Source organism: Natrix helvetica, assembly GCF_964273705.1.
Source record: "Natrix helvetica genome assembly, chromosome: Z".
NCBI classification, from domain to species: Eukaryota; Metazoa; Chordata; class Lepidosauria; order Squamata; family Natricidae; genus Natrix; species Natrix helvetica.
The window spans coordinates 4,229,911-4,239,648 of NC_138554.1; the positions used below are offsets into that span (position 1 = coordinate 4,229,911).

The 9,738-nt window shown below is 47.5% G+C and overlaps 1 protein-coding gene across 1 annotated transcript in view; it reads left to right on the forward strand.

Annotated features, from left to right (window-relative positions):
* LOC309381619 (matrix metalloproteinase-14-like) overlaps positions 1-9,738 on the forward strand; it is a 28,948-nt gene that overhangs the window by 14,346 nt on the left and 4,864 nt on the right. Inside the window, exons 5-8 of the mRNA XM_081932815.1 lie at positions 712-875; positions 1,888-2,026; positions 4,650-4,800; positions 6,407-6,522. Of these exons, the coding sequence (XP_081788941.1) occupies positions 712-875; positions 1,888-2,026; positions 4,650-4,800; positions 6,407-6,522 (570 nt within the window). The remainder of the gene's footprint in view (positions 1-711; positions 876-1,887; positions 2,027-4,649; positions 4,801-6,406; positions 6,523-9,738) is intronic.

A 9,738-nucleotide genomic window follows, 5' to 3' on the forward strand; every position in this document is an offset into this window, starting at 1 on the left:
AAAAGAAAATAAGAAACACAGGGAAACATGGTAAATCCTCTGTGAATTTTTCTCTCTTCTTCCTCAAACACCATTTCAAACATAGCCTTTTGTCCTTGGTCAATTCAAGAACGTCCAGAATTGGGAGGTTGGATTTTACACCTTAATAGAGGTCGCTTTGACCATTCTTAGTTGTGGTTTCTCAACTCCTAGAGAAGTGTTCTTCACTCCAGAACCAGGGGTGGTATTCACTTACTTTCCCTACCGCTTCGCAAATGTGCGCGTGCGCGCCCTCACATTCACACAACCTTCCATGCATGTGCTTTGCTCGGGCGTGTGGCTTGCACACATGCGCGAGACTTGAAAACGTGCCTAAATAGGATGGCATAGAACCGGGGCGGATGGGTGGGCCCACCCGCGATTCCACCCGCGATTCCACCCGCGATTCCACCCGCGATTCCACTCACGATTCCACCCACGATTTCCACTACCGGTTCGAGTGAACCAGTATGAACCGGCTGAACCGGTACAAACTGGCTGAATACCACCTCTGTCCAGAACCCATCCTGAGTTTGATTCAACTCCCGTCGTCCTCAGCTCGTGGTTGTGGAGATAGGAGATTGTCCCTGGGGAGGAAAACCAGTTAGAAAAGCTTCTTCCCTCATCAGCCGTCTTAGATTTTGGAATTCAGGTGGAGCTTCAGACCAACTCTTTTCCTTCCATTCTCTTCAGGATCGGAAGGCGGCCATCCCACCAAACCTCCCCCGATCCCTCGGACGACTCCCAAACCCAGAAATCCTCACAGGCCCCCCAAGAACCCGACATATGGCCCCAACATCTGCGACGGACGGTTTGACACCATTGCGGTACTCCGGGGCGAGATGTTTGTCTTCAAGGTGAGAGATTTGGCATCGTAGTTGTGGTCCTCACAGAGAGTGAGGAGGTTGGGTTGGAACATGTGCCAGTCCTGGAGTCTGGGGAAGACTCTGGGGAGGGCTCTGCGTTGAAGGCAGAAATAGGGCCAGGGCCGTCTGGCAGTTATCAGCTGCCTTTGGAGTTGGAGATCAGTGAGGCAGAAGAACAGCTGGAGCCTGTTCCCAGTGTGCGCATACGCAGAGCTGTCAGGAGAAGGGAAGAGCTAAGGAATAAGGGTTGACTCGGGAGTAAAGGCACAGGTGGACGGTGAATGGCCCCTCCCATAGGGAATAAAGAGGAGAAAAGGGGAGGGGAGTTTGCAGGAGACAGTTAGTTAAGATGAAGATCTGTTCCTGACTTCTTGCCAAGGAATTGCTGCTACAGCTTGGTGTTTAAAAGATATTGGCCCGGCAGCTCTCCAAGCCTGATAAAGGTCTTTAGTTGTGAAATCTGACGAAAGACTGTTTGCTGGAGAGGAGTTCCCTTTAACCTAATTAAAAGAGGTTTTATCGGGACGAGGAGTCTGCTTCATGATCTTGGGAAGCCTAAGTCAGAACAAATACCCCATTAGAAAAGATTGCTTTCAACTTCATCTGGATTTCAGGTAGATTAGATTTATGACCATAATTGAGCCTGGAATGATGGTCCTATGTTGTGTGTTACCACCAAGCACCTAATCCCTAATTTACGCCCTCTGTATTTAATGGTTTTTATCAGGGGTGGGTTCCGGTTTCTTTTACGGCCGCCTTGCTTTGCGACGTGCTTTGGGCGCGCTCTGCGTGCATGCGCAGTAGTGAAAAAAACTGCTTCTGTGCAAGCAGAAAACAAGATAGAATCAGTTTGAAGGCACGGGCGGCCGTACCGGTTCGAACCACCTCTGGTTTTTATACATGAAGGTGCCTAGATTTGAATTTCCCACGGAAATGATCCCTGCTGACGTCTCTTTTCATTCCCGTAACTTGACTGACGAAGTGAACATTTCACATTTTCCAGGATAAATGGTTTTGGCGAGTACGTAATAACCGCGTGATCGACGGATATCCCCTCCCGATCGGTCAGTTCTGGGTCGGTCTTCCTGCCTCAATCAACACGGCCTACGAGAGGAAAGATGGGAAATTTGTCTTTTTCAAAGGTTAGTGTTTTGGGTCGGAAGGGCTCGACTTTGGACCGAGAGGAGCCAGCAAGATTACAGAGCGTGAAGCACAAACTTAAATCGCTTTCCCTACATCAGCGGGCAGCCAGGCGTGGTCCATGAGAAAATGTTGGTGGTCCGCAGAAAAATCTTGGCATTTTTTACATTGCGCTAAATCAGGGATCCTCAAACTACGGCTCCTAGACCAGAGAAGCAATTACTTCCCGCTCGCTAATGGGATGGGGTCCTTCAGGCACTTAGCTTGGCTTCCTGTTTAGTAGCTGCAGCGCTTCCCTCCCTGGGAGTCCAGGCGCTTCAGTGAGCGGTGTGGGGAAAATTAGGCTGGGCTCCTCAAAAGACAGAGTTTGTAGGAGGCCGATCTAGTGCCCAAGCTGGCTACAAGACAAACAGTCATTCTTGGCCGTGTTTGAGCTTCTTAGCAAACCTAGGGTTGACCCCGGGCCTTTCTCTCCGCTAACAGGCGGCCAAGCTAAGTGCCTGAAGGACCCCATCCCGTCACTAATTCATATTAGTGGTCCACCGGATTTAAAATTATGAATTGTGTGGTCCCTGAGGTCCGAAAGGTTGGTGAATCCTGCTCTACAATGTCTCTTGGTTTTTGCAAACCAAGCCTAACATGTGAATTTTAGTGTAACTGCCCATCAATTGTAAATCATCGACAAAATATACAGGTTGTCCTCAACTTCCGACTACAATTGAGCCCCTGGTTTGTATCCCTAAGCGAGACAATTGCGAAGTGAGTTTTGCCCCATTTGATGACCTTTCTTGCAGCAGTTGCACCAGCTGGGGAGGATGGGAACTGTAATCCAAGACCTCTGGAGAAGGTGTCTTTGGAGAACACAACGTTGGAGTAACATTGGGATTCAGAGTGGTGCAGGATCGATCAAAACCCTTGGCTCTTTAACGTGACGAGCCTTTGTCCCACTTCGTGGTTGCCGTGGCTGAGATTACAATCTGTGTTGGCTGAAGATGGATTATTTATAAGACCAAAGAGAGAATGAGAAACGACAAAAAGGCTAAACTCTACTGGTTAATGATTGCAATAAAGTTAGACTGTCAGTTTGAGCGCCAAGCTTGGCATTTGGGTTGCAAGCGTATCGTCACCGTTCGAGGAGACATCGTCGGTGCATTTTGAGTTGGGCTCATCAGACGAGCCCAACTCAAAACTCGTCAGACTCATCAGACGAGCCCAACTCAAAATGCACTGACGATGTCTCCTCGAACGGTGACGATACGTTTGCAACCCAAATGCCGAGCACAGAACTCAAACCGACAGCCAAGCTGCCAACCCGAGCTACTAATATTTAAACGCATTTTCACTGCCGCAAAGTGATTTGATTTGAGACGCTAACCAGCCGGTTCTCATTTCCAAGTTTATTGGCCCGAACAAAGGAATGGTTTGTCCATTCATGATCCCGTTTGCATCAGAACTACCGGAAGCAGCCAGTGATATACAACTCAGACACGGGGCTTCGGTTATTCATTTTTCAATTTGAAGTTAAATGAAACAGAGGGCCAACCGAACAGAAGTCTAACAGTGTTGGAAGGGATGTTGGAGGTCTTCTAGTCCAACCCCCTGCTCGAGCAAGAGACTTTATACCATTCTAGACAAATGGTTGCCCAGTCTCTTTTTAAAAAACCTCCACCTATGGAGAGCCCACAAGTTCTGGTGGCAAGTTGTTCCATTGGTTAATTGTCCTCATGGCCAAGAAGTTTCTCCTTCATTCCAGATTGCTTCTCTCCTTGATTAGTTTCCATCCATTGCTTCTTCTCTTGCCTTCTGGTGCTTTGGTGAACAGGTTGCCCCCCCCTTCCTCCTTGGGGCAGCCCCTCAAATACCAGAATGCTGCTATCATGTCTACCCTAGTCTTTCTTTTCACTAGATTAGAGAAGCCCAACAGCTTTGAATGCTTCTCAAAAAAAGACCAGAGATACCATATTTTTCAGAGCATAAGACGCACCGGAGTATAAGACGCACCAAGGTTTTGAAGAGGCAAATTTAAAAAAAAGACGTTTTTGCACTCTGCAAACCTCCCCAAAATGGCTCATTTTCTGTGAAAATGGGCTCTTTTTTTTTCTTCAAAAAAGGGCATGAATAGCCTTTATGAGGCTTATAGAGTGTTCTTGGGGGTGCGGGGAATCAAAAACGAGCAAAAAATGGGCGTGAATAGCCTTTAGGAGGCTTATAGAGTGTTCTTGGGGGGGGGACCCAAGAAACGAGCAAAACATGGGCATGAATAGCCTTTAGGAGGCTTATAGGGTGTTCCTGGGGGGGGGGGAACCAAGAAACGAGCAAAAAACGGGCATGAATAGCCTTTAGGAGGCTTATAGTGTGCTCCTTAAGGCTGGGGGGCCAAAATTGAGCAAAAAGCGGCCCGTTTTTTGCTCATTTCTGCCCTCCCCAGCCCCCAGGAGCGCTCTCCTAAAGGTTATACGTGGCCATTTTGGTGAAGAGGGCAGGATTTCAAGAGGCAAAACATGCTGTATTCAGTGTATAAGACGCACCCAGATTTTCAGCCTCTTTTTTGAGGGAAAAAGGTACGTCTTATACTCCGAAAAATACGGTACTTAGCATGGCTGGTTGACCGTCTTCTCTTTGCAGGAGACAAACATTGGGTTTTCAATGAAGCCAACCTGGAGCCGGGATACCCGAAACATATCAAGGAGTTAGGAAGGCGGCTCCCCACAGATCGGATCGATGCTGCCCTTTTCTGGATGCCGAGTGGAAAAACGTACTTTTTCCGAGGAAATAAGTGAGTTGCCCAAATATTCCTCATCTTTGCGTCTGTTTCGCTGGATCAGGGATTATCCCAGTGTGTTAATGCGGGTAGTCCTTGTTTTACGACCGCAGTTGAGACTTAGAATTTCTGTTACTGAGCGAGATGGTTGTACAGCGAGACCGTTTGCTCCATTTTACGACCTGTCTTGCCACCGTTGTTAAAGGGAATCGTTGCCATTGTTAGGCTGTTGAATGAAGCTAGAATCTAAAAAAAACATCTTGGGGATAAATGAATCTACCTTCCCCATTTGACTTTGGGTTGTCGCCTGCCAGAGAAGCTGGGAGCAGATTCGGACAGTGAGGAGAGGAGGTTGGGGAGGAACATGGGCCACTCCTGGAGTCTGGGAAAGGCTCTGATGAGGGCTCTGCATTGGAAGCAGAGATAGGGCCAGAGCGGTATGCCACTTATCAGCTGCCTTCGGAGTCAGACAATCAATGAGGCAGATGAACAATTGGAGCCTGTTCCCAGGGTCCGCATGCACAGAGTTGCCAGGAGAAGGGAACAGCTTAGGAACAAGGGTCGACTTGAGAGTAACGCCACAGGTGGACGGTGAATGCCCCCTCCCATAGGGAATAAAAGAGGAGCGACCGGGGAGTGGAGTTTGCAGGAGACAATTTAGTTCATTCCTGCATTCTTGCCAAATATTGGGGCGTCTGAAAGATATCGGACTGGCCACTCTCCAAGCCTGATAAAGGTCGGTAATTGTGAACTATCTTGAAAGACTGTGGGAGAGGAAAGACCTTGCTGGAGAGGAATTCACTGTAAATTAAATAAAAGGGGTTTATTGGGACGAGAATTTGGCTTCCTGCTGTGGGGGAAGCCTAGGTCAGAATACTTTCTTCGTCAGAAGGTCGCAACAGATTTAACAATTGACATTGCAGACTTCCTGAAGGTTTTGATGAAGCAGGTGTCAATTTCGTACCTAATTCCCATCATAACTTGTAAGAGTCGGATGGGACCCTCGAGGTCTTCTAGTCCAACCCACTCCTTAAATTGGCCTCTTTTTCAGTCCATGGATCTCAACTAGCGATGGGATTCACAAAAGCTTACCAACCTTTCGCAAATGTGAGCGTGTTCCCCTTCCACGCATACGGGCGGCCTTCCACGCATGCGCTTTGCTCACATGCGTGGTGTGCACGCATATGCGTAGCGCCGAAAATGGGGCTAGATAGGATGTTTTTTGGAGCCAAGGTGGGTGGGCAGGCCCGCCCGCAGGTCTCCGCAACCGGTTCGGGTGAACCGATCCGAACCGGCTGAATATCACTTCTGATCTCAACATTCTGTCAACTCTCCATGTTGACTGTCGGCGGAGCCGGATCTCCGATTACAGTAGCTGGTTTGAGATGGGTGTATCTATCGGTTAACGTGATTTATGACACAGACTGAGGGGAGGAAAGGAATAGGGGCAAAGTTCAGAACCGGATAAAAAAAAGCAAAGAAATGGCTGTGAATAAATCTTGCCTCACGAATAATGCCTCATGAAGCTGTTAATAAATCACTGGCTTTTGTATTAAAACATTGGCTTGATCATTATGAATCCTCGTTAGGAAACTTTACGCGTTCTCTTTTCGCAACGCAGGTATTATCGCTTCAATGAGGAGACCCGATCCGTCGACGCGGATTACCCTAAGAACATTGATGTTTGGGGGGGAATTCCCGACTCACCTCGAGGCGCATTTATGGGCAGTGACGAAGGTAAGATACAGAAAAGAAAGGAGGTGGAGAAAATTAAGATCCCTTCGCAAGAGCGCTCGAAAAGAATCTTGTTTTTCTACCATCGAAAGCGTTCCCACGATCTATTATTATTATTATTATTATTATTATTATTATTATTATTATTATTATTATTATTTTGCAAAGTGGCTCCCTACTGTTGAAAGTAAAAAACTCCCATCTGTTATATTGGGTGGGTGATAAGAACATGTCCCAAAAGCTGCTTTTTCCAAAGGCAGCTGGACTTTCTTTCTCCGTGAAAACATTTCGCTTCTCATCCAAGATACTTCTGACTGAATGGTGGAGGGTAGAAGGATTTCTATTCCTTGAAGTCATCTGATCATTAGTACTCTCTCTGAGAGTCGCTGAGTCCACTTGTATCCGTGCCCTCAGGGTCACCTGAATAGCGCAAACAGGTATAGAGCTATTCAGATGACCCTGAGGGCACTTGTTGTGGCCCGCCAGCGGAGCTGTCAACAGATTCGGACAGTGAGAGGTTGGGGAGGAACACGGGCCAGTCCTGGAGTCTGGGGAAGGCTCGGAGGAGGGCTCTGTGTCGGAGGCAGAGAGGGGGCCAGAGCCGTCTGACAGTTATCAGCTGCCTTCGGAGTCAGACATCAGTGAGGCAGAAGAACAGCTGGAGCCTGTTCCCAGTGTGCGCATATGCAGAGTTGCCAGACGAAGGGAACAGCTAAGGGACAGGGGTTGACTTGGGAGTAAGGCCACAGGTGGACGATGAACGGCCCTTCCCAGAGGAAATAAAAGAGGGAGCAAAAGGGGAGTGGAGTTTGCAGGAGACAATTAGTTCGCTTAATTGGTTAGTGACGCTTGGAAACTGCTTGCCAAGTTCTGCAGATATCGGCCTGTCAGCTCTCCAAGCCAGAGAAGCTTGGAGAGCTCCTTTGATAGACTTTGCCGGCTGTGAATGAGCAGAATTCACGGTAAATTAATAAAAGGGGTTTTACCGGGATGAGGAGTTTGTTTCGTACTCTTGGGAAGCCCTCAGTCAGAAGAGCAGAGATACACCTCCAAGTGGCCTCAACGACTCTCAGAAAAAAAGTGCTAGCCACCATTCAGTCAGAAACGAAGAAGCTTCTTAGGATGAGAAGCAAAATGTCTTCAAGGAAAAACCAAGTCCGGTTGCCTTTGGAAAAAAGCACCTTTGGGATGACCATGACCTGTGAATCTTCATAGATATGATGAGAGCGTGTGTTGGATAACACAACATGGCTACTTGGGAAGGTTGATTATTGGGTGTTTCAGAATTCTGGGAGTTGAAGTTCATGCATCTTAAAAATGGATGAGGTTGAGAAATACCGAGTCTCTGAAGGTAGGGTAAAAGGTAAAGGTTCCCCTCGCACATCTGTGCAAGTCGTTCCTGACTCTAGGGGGCGGTGCTCATCTCCGTTTCAAAGCCGAAGAGCCGGCGCTGCCCGAAGACGTCTCCGTGGTCATGTGGCCGGCATGACTAAATGCCGAAGGCTCACGGAACGCTGTTCCCTTCCCACCAAAGGTGGTTCCTATTTTTCCACTTGCATTTTTTACCTGCTTTCGAACTGCTAGGTTGGCAGAAGCTGGGACAAGTAACGGGCGCTCACTCCGTTACGTGGTGCTAGGGATTCGAACCGCCAAACCGCCGACCTTTCTGATGGACAAGTTCAGTGTCTTAGCTACTGAGGCCACCGCACCCTTTTGAAGGAAGGGTAGATTGGTTTTAATCCCTGGGATTATTCCACACAAGAACCAATTTAGACTGCCGTGAAGAATCCCTATGACATCCCTGTGAGGTAGGTTTGAGTGCAAGGGAATGTCTTCTCCAAAGTTCAACAGTGGCCCGATTTTAATTTTGTGTTTCTAGTCCAGTAATAGTTCCCCTTTTAATTGCGGAAGGTATTTCTTGTTTACTCTTCCTGTTAGGAAGCCAAATAACTTCGAAAAATCCCTTAAAAATAGCGACATGGTTTTTTTCTAGAACCTTTGAATTAGAAGGCACTTTAGAGATCATCTAGTTGAAATCCTTAGTTGGTGCAGCTTCACTGCCTGTTTGAAGAGATAGTGAACCCATAATTGTCAGGGTTCCGAGGGACACCCTAATTAAACCATGTGTATCGAGCCAAGCTTCAAATGAGATCCAGTTATTTATTAGGAGCAACATGTCGGCATGGACCCAACTGAAGCCAGCTCTGACCACACGAAATTTACGACCCAGTTATGACCCTGTTTCCCCCCCCCCCCCCAGGGTGTGTCATAAATCATATTCTCCAACGGGAGCACTTTCCCGGGCTATAGAGATCACTCCCCCTCCGGCTGCTGCGGGTAACCTGGGAGACAGCCTTGAGAGTAAAAATATATGCGTGGAATGTGCTTCTGTTTGTGGCTGCCGTGCTGTGTTGTCAGTTCCCCATTCCCCCTCGCCTATGGCAACTCGAGAGCAGGTCAGGGATGCTTTGCGAGTTGACAATCATTGAATGTGGCAAGTTGTTCCACTGTCTTTTAACAGCTCGTATTATCGGGAAACTCTGACCTTTAGCCTCGGCTTCCCGCTTCATAGTTTGAATTCACCGCTTCCAGTTCATTTCGGCTTCCAAGCCATGGTTTCTAACTGGTGTGATGGGTCAGAGGGAGAAGGCCCCCTTCAGGAATGAGCAGAACCCAGAGGAAAATCGAAATGGATTTAAAATACAATTCAACTGGATTCTGTTTTGCCTTTGAACGGTGGTAAATCAAAGCAATGGCATCCATAAATTCGCTTTTTTCTGAGGAGATCAAACGGGCGTTTGCCGAAGATGCTTTTAGGAGCCTCAAACTCATATTTAATCTCCTCTACAGTTTATATTTACCGATCAGGAACGTAGATGAGTAGCTCACAGTCATTTCCACCCTGACGAAAAATTTCTAGCGTCTGTTAATGCGCCTGCCTAAAGTGATTCACCGATGTCTTGTTAGTAATGATTATTCACACAATGGACGGATTAAGGTTTATCTTAATCATTTTCCTTATTGGGAAGAAGGGGTCCTTCTTTCTCATCCAAATTTGGAAGTCCTGCTTAAGTAGGATCAGTATTGCTTAGCATATGCATTCTTCCTTTTTTTCTCCAGCCAAAATATATCCCCGCCGATTTCATCCGTAAGATGCAAATGAGGTGTCTGGATTTATTTTGAGCGTTTCGAATAACTGATAGGAACGAAGCAGGGGGA